General features: G+C 43.7%; 1 protein-coding gene across 2 annotated transcripts in view; it reads right to left on the bottom strand.

The window, feature by feature from the left end:
- LOC309815695 (uncharacterized protein) overlaps positions 1–14,856 on the bottom strand; it is a 274,409-nt gene extending 259,553 nt beyond the window's left edge. For both annotated transcript variants that reach the window (XM_082642625.1, XM_082642624.1), the window contains exons 1-3: positions 14,775–14,856; positions 14,250–14,300; positions 12,120–12,165 (exon numbers count right to left, since the gene is read on the bottom strand). In XM_082642625.1, the coding sequence (XP_082498751.1) occupies positions 12,120–12,165; positions 14,250–14,300; positions 14,775–14,809 (132 nt within the window). In that variant the 5' untranslated portion in view covers positions 14,810–14,856. The remainder of the gene's footprint in view (positions 1–12,119; positions 12,166–14,249; positions 14,301–14,774) is intronic.
- Positions 14,857–16,582: the final 1,726 nt, after the last annotated feature.

Below are 16,582 nucleotides of genomic sequence, written 5' to 3'. Positions count from 1 at the left end.
AACCTCTGGCAAAGCAAGTGTCCTCTGAGCCCTCCCAGGGCACATAGGGGGTTTGGGTGAGCAGATCTTATGTGATAAATCCACTCCAGTGGTCTGGCATTCCTATGCCTTTGTAAACCTTCTACAGTGGTGGTTCTCAGCTGGGGACACTTTTGGTCCCCCCACCCAGGAAATATGTGGCAGTGTCTTGAGACTTTTTTTTTTTTTTTTTGTGGTACGCGGGCCTCTCACTGTTGTGGCCTCTCCTGTTGTGGAGCACAAGCTCCACACAGGCTCCGCACAGGCTCAGTGGCCGTGGCTCACGGGCCTAGCTGCTCCACGGCATGTGGGATCTTCCCGGGCCCTGGCACGGACCCATGTCCCCTGCATCGGCAGGCGGACTCTCAACCACTGTGCCACCAGGGATGCCCCTTGAGACTTTTTTCTTTAAGGAGCTGTGTTATGAATGAGCCCCACGTGGCTGGTGCACACGGATGTATCAAGGCACTTTTTTTTTTTTTTGGTACGCGGGCCTCTCACTGTTGTGGTCTCTCCCGTTGCGGAGCACAGGCTCCGGACGCGCAGGCTCAGCGGCCATGGCTCACGGGCCCAGCTGCCCCGCGGCATGTGGGATCTTCCCGGACCGGGGCACAAACCCGTGTCCCCTGCATCGGCAGGCGGACTCTCCATCACTGTGCCACCAGGGAAGCCCTCAAGGCACTTTTGATTGTTACAACTAGGGTGGCAGGGAAGAGTATGTGCCACTGGCCCATCTTACATTGCACAGGACAGCTCCCAACAACAAAGAGCTATCCAGTTCAAAATGTCAGTCATGCCAACGCCAAGAAATTTTGCTACAACATACTTAGAAAGTCCTGGCATTTTGACTTTAGCATACGCTCACTTTGGGTACAGGTTTCAGTCATTTGAGCAAACTGTTGAAGGCATTCCCAGGTAGCCAAGCTAACACGCTGAGTCTGGAATGGGTGTTGAATGCACTCGTATCAACAAATCCAGCCTAACCCAATATTACATTACTCCCACCTGCTTCAATACCTACAAAATCCACACACATTATTTCTCAGGTTTCTATTGATATAAATTATAAAATTCCTTATTTTAGCAGATAGTGTCTCCTCATGGTCATCCTTTATACCCGGTGGGTACCCACCCCTTCCCTGCTCCCGTCCCCATTTCAAGGACTCTAGTCTGATTACTAGGTCTGGAAAAACGAGAGGTAGTGGAGGCAAGTCTTGAGGATCCACAGACCCCTGCAAGGAAACTATCTCAGAGTAGAGGCAGACTTCCTTCTAATAGCACAGCAGGCTCAACTAAGAGGTCACAGGTCAGAGGTCACAGGCCTCAGCTTTGTTGGAATCTGCCCATATATTTCCACCTCAAATTTCCAGGATTCTACTCCTTCCCACTGATGCCCTAGGACATAAGAGAATCTACAAGGTTGTGAATCAATGTGTTGTCATTCAGCCACTGACTGAATTTGACTTTGGATCCCCTTAAAAAAAATAAATAAATAGAAAGGAAGGAAAGAAAGATAGAAATGCTGATTATAACAAGTCCCCCAAAGTGTTGCTACGTAGCCAAGCCCAAAGCTAAGACAGAAAATCCCCAACGCTAAAAAGAGATTTCGAGCTCAAGCTATCAACTGGGAGTTGAAACTGAAGGCCCTACAAAGGCCAATGGAACCGGATACAAAGCTAAAGATTTAGTCTTTAGCATAGGTGGGAGTCAAGGTTAGAGGAAGCCATGCACTGGGAGTGAGTTGTGAACTACTCAACACTAAGAATGCAAGAGCAGCTCTTTCATTGAATGTGAAGAAAGAAACAGGTAGTCTCTAGTTGCTACCACTGTCTTTGAACCAAACTAAAGAACAAGGTCAACCAGAAGGGCAGATATGAGAATCAAAAAGGAAACCTCTCTGGAATCCTCACTGAACCAAGTCTAAGTTCTGCTCTACTTGTGGTCTTTCACTTACAGAGACAAACCTTTTGGGCTTACAACAGGGATCAACAGACTTTTTCTCTCAAGGGCCAGAAAGTAAATATTTTAGGTTTTGTGGGCCATCAGTGCTCGTCACAACCACTGAACACTGTCAGCACAATGGGAAACACTCAAAGATGGTAAATAAATGGATGGGCCAATAAAGAGCTTTTATGTTCCAATAAAGCTTTAAAGGCAATGAGCCAGGTTGGGCTCACAGGAGGTAGTTTTCCAGCCCTTGACTTAACTCACTAAACTACAAATTACCTTGAGAGTTGGTGGTTTGATAGCTACCAAACCAAACCAAACAAGAAAGCCCTAGGATTTCTGACATCTAATGCAATGCAATTTGAGGTAGCATGGACTTCACATACACATGTGAAGGTGTGGTCTAGGAAACCAATCTTGGAAACCTGCCTCTCACATTAAATACATCTTTTGCTGAGTAAAGCCCTTTAACCAAGTAAGTGTTAAACATCAGTGAAATGACTAAGAAGTAGGAAATGGTATGCAAACCTCCTCCTTAACAACTTGTTCCCATCAGTCGAGGTTTCTTCCCTATGCACATTTTTCCTTAGGGAATCATTGATAAATTTTACCTCTAAAACTTACCTATTTCCACTCTCTATCTTCAGGATTTGCCCAATCACTGTTACTTTGTAAACAATTTAAAAAAGTTTTTTGGGGGGTAAATTCCTTTTTTCCCACAGCTAATGGTTCTCTGTGTCATAGTGTCTGGAACGACGCAGCTACTTCTCCAGTCAGACCAAGCACTTGAAAGGACAAGCTGGTACCCCGAGCTATCCATCCATTCACCCAGTAAGGAAGCCTGATGAGGAGAACTAGGATGTGTAAATTTCTACTGTTGGAATTAAAACAGAATATTCTGGGCTGCATGGATTTATCCTAAACTTCAAATGCATTAATTATAAATATACCGTTACACTGACTACTATTCTGTATCTTTGAATAACCATATACATTTTTTCTTTTTATAACTGATTTCTAGAGGTCTATTCCTTAATTTTGGCCATATATATGTATACCTCATGATGATAGGATTTCTTACTGTGAGGGATTAATATGTTCTTAGTAATTTTTAATATTATATTTTACATTATTTTACTACCTATGTTACTATAAAAATAACAGTATTTTACTGGAAAATTGATGCTCAGTGAAAAATTTAAAATATGGAAGTTACATGTGGAAAAAATCCCTGAAAATCTTGCCACTGTTTACATAAGGGTGAATATCCCTTTACAGATGACAGGATGCATTAACACACACACATACATGTTTGATTAAGGTATGTGATGTACCTACCTAAAATACATTAAACTGTTACATGCTTCTGTCATTAAGTTTAAGCCATCATTTTAACGGACCTGTTATTACATAACTATCTTAAAATATAAAGACATTCCTATTGAATATTTCACTTTTACAAAATTTAGTAACATTGACATGCTACTCACCTTTTCTATTTGAATTTCCTAATTATAAGGTCCTATTCTGTGATTTCTATATCAAAGGGATGCACGTTCTATGTTTTGATATGTACTCAGCAACTTCACTTTGAAAATCAATTTTTCAATCCACCGCTAGGAAAAAGTGTGCAAGTCAGTCGTTGAATAAATATGTTTGATGAAATTACCAAATTTCAACAAATAATTTTTTTCTTTTTATCTCAGGCCAGAGAGGAGTAAGGAGATAGAGAACTTGACAAAAGTAATCTACTTCAAACAGCCTCTTTTCTCTACTTAAGAAGTCTTGATGAAAGTAATGCTAAAACCCTTGGGAGACAATCACATCAAAACCTAGACGGAAATGTGGTGAATAAGAAACCAACGATCAGTTCATTTACTAAGAAATGTTTGTCCTCTGTCACTGTCATTAGTAACTCTTTCTGACACTTAAACCTCTGCCTTGACATTCTTGAAAAAAGGGTCAACAGTATGTTTTCTGTATTGCAAGATGAACAATCCATTTTCAGTAAGTCTATACTGTCACAAAAGATAACTACATTTGTACTGTATAAGATTCACAGAATATTAGATAGACAAAGTCCAAGATAAGATCCAACTTGAAGCGAGGCTGGGGGGAGACAAATGGAGCTCATCGTAACAGGACGATGCCACATTAATATTACAAATTGCAATACTGAGTGGTTTTCTAACACTTCAAATTTTTGTCTCCCTGAATTACTTTTAAGGCCAGATTTAGGTTAACTGCTCTGAATACAAATTTTTATGAAATTTTGGAGGGGATTGCAACATAATTTTCAAAAAGTTTTTCCTCATTCATTAACTGAACAAATATCGAGCACCTACAAAGTAGCTGACAATGTTCAGACTGTAGATTCAGAACAAACGTCGCTGCGTTCGTGGAATTTACGTTGTAATGGGCATACATTTTGGCATGTTCATCATACTTTTGTACAAGGCCTGCTAAAACTCACACTAAGGCTTCTCCCCTAATATTTAATAGAGGTCAAAGTTCAAACTTACTACACCATTTACCAGAGTTCTCTGCCGTGTGGCCTCCTGACTACTGGGACATGTTGAGCTATGGCTGAAACACCGACTTTAATGAAACAAATGATTTTTTTTTCTTTTGAACTTGATGACTGGAAGAATTCACATGACACCTGAGTTGTTTTTGTTTTTGTTTTAATCATTTTATGGAACTTTCTTCGTGTGTGGGCTCTCTGATTGTCTTACCACTCCTATCACTTTTATAGGATTTATCAGCAGCATGGATTCTGTGATGAACTGTTAGACTGGAGCGCCAACTGAAGCTCTTACCACAGGTCTCACACTTGTAAGGCTTCTCCCCTGTGTGCACTCTTTGATGAGACTGTAGCTGTGAAGGCCGACTGAAGACCTTACTGCATCTGTCACATCTGTACGGCTTCTCTCCAGTGTGGACGCTTTGATGAAGCTGAAGACTTGAGGCCTGAATGAAGTGCTTCCCACACTCCCCACACTTATATGGCTTCTCTCCTGTGTGGACCCTCTGATGCATGTCGAGGTTCAGGCTCCACTTGAAGCCCTTCCCACACTCCTCACATTTGTATGGCTTTTCTCCAGTGTGGACTTTTTGATGGGCTTGAAGGTGTGAACTCCGACCAAAGCTCTTCCCACACTCTTCACATTTGAATGGTTTTTCTCTGCTGTGGACTCTCTCATGGGCCAGAAGATTTGAGGCCTGCCTGAAGACTTTCCCACACTCCTCACAATTATACGGTTTCTCTCCGGTGTGGATTCTGCAATGAATTTTAAGATCTGCTCTACGACTGAATCCCTTCCCACACTCTTCACATTTGTATGGTTTCTCACCGGTATGGATCAGCTGGTGGATCTGAAGTCGTGAACTCTGATTGAAGCCCTGCCCACACTCCTCACACTTGTAAGGTTTCTCTACACTGTGGGCCTTCTGATGGATTTGAAGATATGAACTCTGACGGAAGCCCTTCCCACATACCTCACATTTATAGGGCTTCTCCCCTGTGTGGACAACCAGATGAACTTGATAATGGGAGTTCCTCCTGAAGCTCTTCCCACACTCCTTACATTTGTATGGTTTCTCTCCTGTATGGACTCTTTGATGTGCCTGAAGGTTTGAACTCAGAGTAAAGCCTTTACCACACACATTATGTATGTATGATTTCTCTCCAATGTGGACTCCCTGATGGGCCTAAAGACTTGAAGGCCGACTAAAGCCTTTCCCACATTCCTCACATTTGTAGGGTTTTTCTCCTGTGTGGACCCTCTGATGAATGTATAGATTTGAGCTACAAATGAAGCCCTTCCCACACTCCTCACATTTGTACGGTTTCTCTCCCGTATGGACTCTCTGATGGGACTGAAGGTGTGAATTCCGACTGAAGCTCTTATCACATGTGTCACATTTGAATGGTTTCTCCCCAGTGTGGACTCTCTGATGGTCCTGAAGGTGAGAGGCCTGACTGAAGGCCCTCCCACACTCCTCACAATTATAAGGTTTCTCTCCCGTGTGGACTTTACAATGAATAGTTAAGTGCTGACCTACGACTGAAGCCTTTCCCACATTCCCCACATTTGAATGGTTTCTCTACAGTGTGGACTTTCTGAGGAGTCTGCAGCTGGGAGCTCTGACTGAACTCCTTGCCACACTCATCACACTCACTGTGTTCTCCTCCCACGTGAACTCTCTGATGAATATGAAGAACCGAGCTGTAACGGAAGCCTTTTCCACACTCACTGCACGTATGAGACTTCTCTTTTGAGTGTAATTGCTGGTGAAGATCAAAGGTGGAGAGATCGGTGAAGGTTTCTTTACATTCATTACACTGGTAAGGTTTTTGTCCCGTGTGAATCATAGTATTCTGATCCAGTGTTGAAACCCTCGTGCTACCTTTTCTATAATCACTGTAGCCGTAAGGTTTTTGACCCTTGTGTACTCCATGAGCATCAAGGTGATGTGAAATCCAACTGATGGTGTCAACATCCTCTTTACACTGACACAGTTTATTTTTCATGGAAATTTGCTGGTGTCTATTCTGATAATTCTGTGACTCAGCCAATGAAGTTTTCCTCCAAGAATCCTGGGCTCTCAAAGTTGCAAACCTTGGATTTCCAGGACTACTGGGATCACCTGCTTTATCATTTAATATACGGTTCTCATCTTCAGAAATTTGAATAGAGTCCTGCCCCAATCTGGCAGGGGGAATCACCTTGTTTGTGGAACTGACAACTATTTATCATGGAGTCTTGGCATCTGGTTAAGTCATTTGCAATTTGTTGCCAGATTTGCCAGCAGGAAAGCTCTTCACGTGATCCTCTGTCTTGAACGGCCCTCAACTCACTTTGATTGTTTTCTTCTAGAGGGACAGAGAATTCAGAGATGTGGACACGTGAAAGCTTTGTTCAAAGATTCAAGATTTTACACTTAAGACACAGTATGAGACTTTAATGAACCTCAGGATGGTTCAGCTTATCTTTCGCACGACAAATGAAGTTCTCTGGTTTATATACTAACAGAAACCAAGAGATGGTCTGTTAAACTCCCAAATACTTAGCATTAATGAAACCCATTTAAAACCAAATGACTACTCGGACATACTATTTCAATCATCTTTCAAAAATTACATGTCATTCCTACCATAACACAGTATCAATAAAGACAAGCATTTTGCTGTGCTCACAGCTTTAACAGTGCCTAGCAGTTAGTCAGGGCTCAAGAAATGCATGCACAGGTGAACTCAGTTTGATTTCTAGGATTCTCTACAATTCTGAATCCCAGGTTAAGTTTGAACCAAGTCAGAGAAGCGAAACAGCTTTTACAAGTCAGGTATCAGATACAGGAAAAGGACTGGAAAGTACAGTTTGGCTTAAGTTGAAAGGCTGCACCCGAGGCGGCAGCACACCAAGGGGGTTAGTGCTGAGGAGGATATGAAAGGGGCTAAAAACCGGGACTGCCCCGGTGGCACAGTGGTTAATAATCTGCCTGCCAGTGCAGGGGACACAGGTTCGAGCCCTGGTCCGGGAAGATCCCACATGCCGCAGAGCAACTAAGCCCGTGAGCCACAACTACTGAGCCCACGTGCCACAACTACTGAAGCCCGCGTTCCTAGAGACCGTGCTCTGAAACAAGAGAAGCCACTGCAATGAGAAGCCTGCGCACCACAACGAAGAGCTGCTCCCACTCACCACAACGAGAGAAAAGCCCATATGCAGCAACCAAGACCCAATGCAACCAACAATTAATTAATTTTAAAAAAGGGTCTAAGAATCAGTGGGGTTAAAAAAAAGCATGAAGACCTATGCACTGGATCCTTCTCAGGCATTTGTGCTGCCTAATATGTTCCTCCACTCCCCCTGCCAAGCAGGAGACAAAATGTAGAGGCTAGGGAAGAATGCTGTCTCTTTAAAAACAGCATGGAAAATTTTTGGACACAGATACATTGGTCTTTAACAAGAATGAGTTCCAAAGTGAAGAATGGGCTTTATGAGTGAGCTGGGAATAAATTCCATAGCCTGTGATAAGTATTGAGAAGAAACAGACTAGAAACTATTAAAGAATGATCAAAGCACTCAAGGTGACATTATCTAAAATGCCTTCTACAAGATACATACAAATGCACACACACACACACAAAATGTTTGTACAGCTAACAAAGATCGATTTCTTATTAGTGAGGTGGGCTTTGGAGGAGGCAAATGGGACGCAGTGGGGCAAATCTTTTAAGGGAAAAGCTAACTCACCAGCTGGCTGTTTTCTGAGACCTGTTCTCCCCTGGTATAAGGGATAAGGAAATAGAAATTTCTTTCCTTCTATGGGAGGGTTACCTAAGAAGTAGACATAAGAATCCTCATTCAAAACAGTATTTCCTCCCCAAATGAATTTGCTCTGCTACTGAGAGCTCAAGGAAAGTCACAGGGAAAGCATTTTACTCAGTTTGGTTATAATTACAGGTTCTGTACATATTTTTTGTGCAAGTTGATGAGGGCCAACTTGTACAGAAAGGCAAACACACACATACACACATCATGGGCACCTGAGAAGTTAGAATTAGGCTAGGAATTCATTTGAAGACAAAAAAAACATTTAGCAATATCCCTTATTCACTCGGATTTGTTCACCGCCTACTAGCTATTTTCATGGAAGGCTAATTTCTCTATCCATTAACTCATTCGTTTATTCAAGAAATATTTAAGAGTTCCTGTCATGTACCAAGACTATGCTAAGCACTGAGGCTAGTGAGCAATAAACATATAACAGACCGAATTCCTCCTGCACTCCTGGATTACCCTCCAGTGGAAGAAAGAGAGGTGAGAAACAGGTGAACAAAATGTACATGAGTGAAACGCTTAGAGACAAAACAAGGCAGGGCAGAGAGTGTAAGAAAGAGAGGACTGTATTTTCCATAGGGTGGTCAAAGGACAGCCACCTCCTCATCTTTAAGGTGACTGACTGAAAGAAGTAGAGGCCTAAAAGATTACAGGTGAAAGAGTATTCCAGGCAGAGAGAAGGACCAGGAAAAGGCTCTGTGGCAGAAGCATCCTTTGCAGGTCTGGAAAAGATAGGGTAAGAGGGAGGGGAGGTGGTGTATTCAGGGAGGTGGTGGAGAACGAACAGCAGCCCACAGAAGGCTCTAGAAGCCACTTTAAGTGGTTTTTATTCTAAGTAAAAGAAGCCACAAGAGAATTCTGAAACAAGAACATAACCTGACTTAAAGTTACAAAAGATCACTTTGCCACCTAAAGAACAAACTGTGGGAGGAGAAGGGTGGCAACAGGTGACCAGTACAAAGACTATGCAATAATCCTGGAAAGAGATTTCCAACTGGGACCAGGTGATGGACAGCACAGGGCTGGTGAGAAGCAAAACAGATAGAGAGCTAACCACAGGAACTCACGGCTGCTTGGTTCTCACCTAAATTTCTATCTGGGTTGCTGAATTCATCAACCAAAGCCTCTCTTCTCTTTCTGTATGTTTTGTATCTCGTTTGAAGAATGAGAACATGCAAAGTCACAAGTTAACATGAACGGGCTAGAGCGAAAGTTTACTAGAAATTTGAGTTCCAACTGCATATTCAAGGTATTGAAAGCTGTGTTTTTCAAACTTTGTATCACGACCCACTGAAGAAACAGCATTTATTTCACAACCTAGATACACAGGTAGAAAAGTATACATTACTAAAACGAAGCTTGAATGACCTATATCTAACCAATGTCTCTTTTCATGAAATCTGTTCCCACTGGCTCTCACACCACTCATGCCATCGCCCAGAGTTTCTGCTGCAATGTGTTGTACTCTTCCTAAGAAACTCTGATATTTTCTATACTATTTTATTTCATTAAAAAGTCACACGTAGGGCTCAATAAATTGGCTTTATGATCCACTAATGGCAGGGAGGGAAATCTGAAGAAGAATACACAAGGTACAGCAAGATACTGCCGATTTACAGTTCTTTTACAAAATAATTGAAAAGGACCTGAAACACACTGTTTGGAAAGACCAGAGACATCCTCTCGTGTCCCACAGGAATTGCAAAAGTCTGGTCCCCAAACTCAGGGAACCACCTCAAGAGGCCCAAAGCCTTGAAACACCAAGGTCACAAAGACACTCGCAGAGAAAGGCTGTCCTCACCCACTGAGACCAGGTTCCCCAAGTGTTCCACCATCACATCCTGGTACAGCTTCCTCTGGGCCGAGTCCAGCAGCCCCAGCTCCTCCTCTGTGAAGGCCACGGCCACGTCCTTGAAGGTCACCGCCTCCTACGACAAACAACACCACCTCAATCTTATACCCAGTGGCCAGTGGAAGAGGGGCAGCCCCGAGGAGACGAGGAGGATGGGAAGTTGCTCCGGCTCCTGTGAGGTGTGCAGACTTCCCAGCACCCCCTCCTTCCATCCTGCCAATGCCACACACTGACTTTCCTCAGCCTCACTGGACGTGCAGCTATGAAAGAGAAAGCTTTGTGTGTTTACCTGGGGCTCTCAGACAACTCATAAGTAAACTCCCTAGAATTCTAACCACTGGATCCTGAACTAAAAAGCTTTCACTGTTTAATTATTATTGCCAAGTGCCCCAGAAACAGTTACCAATTTAGTCCTGGCAGTATTTGATGGCACCTGCTTTCTCACTGAGGTGGGAACCAGCTGAGAAGGAGTGTTATATGTGGAAACTAACCAAAAGGCCATGCCAGGTCTCTGAATGAAAACTCTCTCTTTCCCCGTTTCTGTCTTTCGCTTGAATGCAATACTCTGACTCCAGACCCTTGGTTTTCTGGGTGAGTCTGAGTTGGTTCCTCCTTTTTTCACAACCCCGATTCTTTATATTTAAAACAAAGATGAAACCAAGCACCTCTTTATACAATTGTTCTGAGCTGTCTATGCAGTGACAAGTGCTTTAAGTACCACTGGACTTTTTAAACTAAGGTCATGCATTACTCTGATTAGAAAAAAATATAAGATGGAAAAAGAAACAAACCAGTAAATAAAATACACAAAGGGTCTGACTCAAGCATGGGGAAGACTGAATCTAACTCTGGTCGTGAGAAAACTTCTAACAATACATGATTTTTTCTGCGTGAAGCAGCAGTTTGATCCTGCTGTGCTCTGCCGTATTTGGATATTCTACCAAAAAACATCCAAGGCACCACATGTAAAACATACCTCTTAAATTCTGAATACCTAAACCTACTATGTTAAGGGCAAAAAGGGGCAATATTCTTCAGAACAGATATTTTGAGAAAAAGGTTAAATCAGGAACACTGTCACTGTAGTGCTCCTAAAACAGGAGAAGTCTTTAAACTAAATGTCTGTGCATAAAGAATAGTTTAAAGAATAGGTGCAGGGCTCCCCTGGTGGCGCAGTGGTTGAGAGTCCGCCTGCCGATGCAGGGGACACGGGTTCGTGCCCCGGTCCGGGAAGATCCCACATGCCACGGAGCAGCTGGGCCCGTGAGCCATGGCCGCTGAGCCTGCGCGTCCGGAGCCTGTGCCCCGCAACGGGAGAGGCCACAACAGTGAGAGGCCCGCATACCAGAAAAAAAAAAAAATAGGTGCATAAGTTTGCAGGAACATGATAAAGCAATTAAAAGTGAATGTTAGCTAGTATTAAATGAAAAAAACAATTTAAAACTGTATCTATGTTATAAATACAAATACACATCCATGAATACATATGATGAAGAGATTACAGAAATATAAAAGCAGCTAATTTGTAAGCAGGTAAGCAGTAGACTGGAAGATGTCCTTCATTTCCCTTAATTTTTCTTTTACTTGTAAAATAAAAAAAATGATGAAATAAAACAAAAATTAAAACCGAAACCAATTAAATTTAACAGGAATTTTAAAAAAAGCACACATGGCACACTCAGGTCCTCATATGCTTAGACTCTCCTTGAAAGAGAAAACCCATATGGAACTATACCCAATATTTCGTAATAACCTATAAGGGAAAAGAATCTGAAAATATATGTATATATATGTATAACTGAATCACTTTGCTGTACACCTGAAATTAATACATTGTAAATCAACTATACTCCAATCAAAAAAAAAAAAAGAAAAAGAAAAAAAGAGGAAAACCTGTGTCCAACCTGAGTACAAAAATGGCGTTTTTAACAGCAAGAAAGGCAAGCTCTACTCACCTGGAATGTGCTCATTTTCTCTCTCCTTCTGGGGCAGTGCAGAGTCCTAGCAAGACAGACAGGGAAAGAAGAAGTCAAACTGGAAACTGGTTTAAAGAAAAAGAAGTCACTAACCCACGTGGTGCTCATTGTGAATTACCAAGGCTCCCAGTCCTCGGGGTGGCTACAGCTGATTATGCTTGATGAGCAGAGCCCCACGCAGATACCAGATGCCCCCGTGAACCCCCTCAGTGGCTGTGTGAGGAATGACCTGCCCAGCCATACACAGTGGCCCCCTCACAGTGTGCCTGCGGCTTCCACAGGGGTCATTCTTATTCTGGGTATGGGGTAAACAGAGACCATGTAAGTCAGAGTAGGTTTTGGAGTCAGTATGCATGGGCTCTGATCAGGCTACGCCATTCACTAGCAGTGTCACCCTGGGCAAATTATTCACATCTCTTCGCCTCAGTTCTGTCTTCTGCCAGTAGGGGAGAACACGGGCATCCACCTCGTGAGATCGTCATAAGGTAGGAAGCTCTGAGAACACCACTGTCAGGGTTTCTTATTTCTTAGCAACTGCGGTAAAGCAGATGATATTTTAGTTAGAAATTATCCTTAGAGATGTGATTTCTACCAACAGAAGACTGTCAGACATGTGGAGGTCGTACGTTGTTGCCCTGTTATGTGAGAGTCTTTATAGACTTCTGAAAATCTCTGCTTGTCTTCCTAAAGATTTTGTGACTGCAACAATAATATTTAAATTGACATGGACAACTTTTTACAAAAGGTATAAAAATACGTTAAGTTTCTTTTTAAACAGGAAGTACCCTTTTGACAATTATGCACAGAGGTGAAGAGAACTAATAAAAGCCAGGATTCTGCAACAACAATAAAAAATAGTTTGACAGTCCATACCTAATTCAAATGAAAAAAAGACAGGAATCTGAATTGTAATTATATCATTATAAATATAGGAAAGTTTAAGAAATAAATGGGAGACTTCCCTGGTGGTGCAGTGGATAAGACGCCACATTCCCAATGCAGGGGGCCCGGGTTCGATCTAGTACAAAAGATGGCAATGATTCCACTCCCCAAAGCTTGGGAGAGAGATATCTTCACAACTTCTAACGACCTCCATTTTGACTCTACACTTGCTAGCTGTCTTCTGCTCAATTCAGGATTCTGAAAGGGGCCCTGACAGTTGACAATAATTAGTGGGGGAATAAAATCATTGGACTAAGTAGGCCTTTGGTGAAGCCAGCTCAGTTTTATCTGTGACATCCAGCAGGGTCAATTTCCTCGGCCTCAGTTTCCAGAAAAGACCCTCTCTTGAGCTTCTCGAATTTTCACGTGCATGTGAATTACTGCGGGATCTTGTTGGAATGCAGCCTCCTGGACCCCCTACGCAGAAATTATAAATCAGGAGGTCTCGAATGGGGCTCCAGGCTGGGCATTTCTATCCAAGTGATGCCAATGCCGCTGGTTTGTGGAACACAATTTGAGTAGCACTGCAGTGTAACATCAGTCCCACAAAAAACAGCCTCCACTACACAGAAACATACACAAAGAGTAACCAGACAAAAAGGCACTAAAACATTAACAACTGTTATCTTTACATCCTAAAGTTACAGATAATTAAAATTGTTCTTTATGTATATATCTGCATTTTTCCATAATGATTATGCTACTTCTATGATATACATATTATTTGAAATAAAATAAATGACCCAGTTGAGAAAACTATCTTAAACACTCATAAAATAGCCTAAACCTTGCTCTCAAGGTCCCCACAATTAAGTCCCAACCTCCTTTCATGATATGATTCTAGCCAGTACCCTATGCTCAAAGAGAATATACCAAAGGGATTAGCAAACTCAGCTGCTGGACTCAAACTGCCTGGGTCCCAACCCCAGCTCTGCCTCCTACCATCTGGGTGAGGATGGGCCAACAGGGTTGTGTTCCCTGCCTTAAAGTAGAGAAAACAGCAGTACCAATTCACAGAGCCACCGCCTGATGGAAATGTGTTCATTTGCATAAAGCTTTTAGAATGGAAATTAGTGACCAAGGCTCAGTTATCATCCTTACCCATGTCTCATACGTTCTACAATTTATAGGAATATCTTAAGTAGAAGAATGCCAAGTCCTACTCACGTGGGGCTCTGCTGCCTCTTCCTCCGTGCAGTGCTTTTTGAGAAGCCAGGGCTGGGGAAGGAAAGGAGACTGTGAAATACCAGGGCTGTGTTTCCATCCCCACTAATTCATACCGCACCCCCTTCCGCCCCCGTACCAGCTAGAAGTCCTCTCCTTCCAAAACAGGCCAGGAGTCCAGGACAATTCAGCTTCCTGGGCTCACAGAATCCCGCTGCGAAATGGGTGCCTCCCGAATTGGCGTAGTATTAATACCAACAATGTATCAGGCAGTTGTAGACCTTTTACTTGTGCTATCTCGTTTCTCCTCACAACACTATATTAACAAGGCATTCCTTTTTCCCCCCTTTTACCGAACAGCAACGGAGGCACAGAGGAGTTAAGCAACTCACCCAGTGTGACGCCGTATGAAGCGGTAGGGCTAGCTCATAGGTGGGGGACGGGGTCAGGTTAGGGGTGAAGAAAACCGGGGAGACCCTCAAACCCCAGGAGGCACGACCTGAGCCCACCCCATCCCGGCTACGTTACCAAACGCAAAGAAGCTCCGCCCGCGGGACGTACATCACCACTCCAGGCCCTCAAACCTCCGCTTTTAGCCGCTCCTCCTCTTTCTCCCCAAATGAAAGGTCTGCAAAGGGGAAGCTTGAATGGGTCGTGAAGAGCGGACCTGAAACACCGTCACCAGGCAGAACATGGCTGCTACGTGTCCTCCTGGGGCGGAAGTGCCTGCGACTAACCCGGAACTCCTGGACCATATTTCCCAGAATTCCGCGGGTAAACCTTTACAGCGAGGCGTTACTGTAGCTGCAGTATATGGGACTACACGAGTTTACGAGCTCTGGACTACATGTCCCAGAATGCAAGGGTGGGTGCGGGGGTGTCTACCGGCACGAGCTCTGGACTACATGTTTTCACTCTGGTTTTCACTTTCCGGAATCCCTGAGAAGGTCTCAGGCCGTCTTGCCGTTCTACTGTGTAGGCCTCAGAAGAGTGTAGATTCTGTTCATTGAAAGGCGTACAAACTCAGTCGAATTTTGGACGTCTTCAAGAGGCTAAGCGACATAAAAGCATTAACAGCCACGAAGGCTTCCTGGTAAACCCCAAAGAGTTTCACCATTGGAATAAGGGGAGAAGGAAACTGGGCTTTCTTTGGCAGGGACTGAAGCCAAACGCCAAAACACCTCATTCCCTGAAATTGTGTAAAGGTGAACGTGTTTTGTTAGCATCTTACAACCCGTGCAGAAGCAAGGGAAAATCCTTTCTAGAGACAGACATCAACATCCTAGGTCTCAAGTTATTTCTGTAATTATAAAATCTGTGACATTGCTATTTGACCAAGTGAACTTTAAGGGGAAGGAAAAAGCATTACTTGACATACGGAGGGACACTTCACAGTCATAAAAGTTTCAAATTCTCAGAAACTAATAACTTCAGCTGATACTTTATAAAGCAAACATTGACAGAACCATGAAGAGAAACATTCAAATTCATAATTGGATCTGGAGATTGGAACACATACATAGAGGGAAATGTTGAGCCTTACAAGCATATATTAAAGTAGAAAGGGGGGCTTCCCTGGTGGCGCAGTGGTTGAGAGTCCGCCTGCCGATGCAGGGGACATGGGTCGGGTTTGCCCCTGAAGCACCCAGAGCCCTTTTATAGGGTGTACGGGCGTCGGAGCCGAACCCAAGTCAGTGGGGACGTCACGCCACTCGCCGCAGGCAGAACTGCCCTGCTACGAAGTTTCAACGGGGAAGGCCAGGGTGCCGCTTCCGACCCTTTGACTGTGCCAGAAACTACACGTACTAGGCACACTGCAACTTTGATATTGCTGACCTAGTGAGAAAAGCACTATTTTCCCCACTGGAGAGCAGAAGGCCTGTGGTGTCAAATTTCCCTGAGACAGTGCTGTTCTCTGTCTGCTCTTCACAGCTAGAGTGTCTTCACGGAGAACAGAGCGTCCTTGGAGAAACAGAGAGTGTCCCGTGCATTCCAGGCGGCATCCCAGATCACCCATTGCGAAAGGGAAATCTAGACCTCTCTCCACGGTTCAAAGGATCGATCGGATGGCCCATTCACACATCGAGGCGTTCAGCGGTTTTTCCACTGCCTTCTGGAGAAGTACCGCTGGATCTCTAGTATGCTTTTCCTACGGCACCCACGTCCTCACTGTGTCCCAGGGAACAACACTGTGTACAGGATCACCCTTCCTGGCTGACTGAGCAGCACCATGCTACCTAAGGCCTCCGGATCACCTCTTTGAAAGCAGAGTGGAAGGCAACCCTCTGCTTTTTCTCCAGAGAGCTCGATGGCCAAAACATTCAACAGACTCCCGG

This window comes from Mesoplodon mirus (assembly GCF_964341445.2).
Source record: "Mesoplodon mirus genome assembly, chromosome: 14".
Lineage (NCBI taxonomy): Eukaryota > Metazoa > Chordata > Mammalia > Artiodactyla > Ziphiidae > Mesoplodon > Mesoplodon mirus.
The sequence above is the reverse complement of the archived record's forward strand: the minus strand, read 5'-3'. Positions and strand labels throughout refer to the sequence as shown.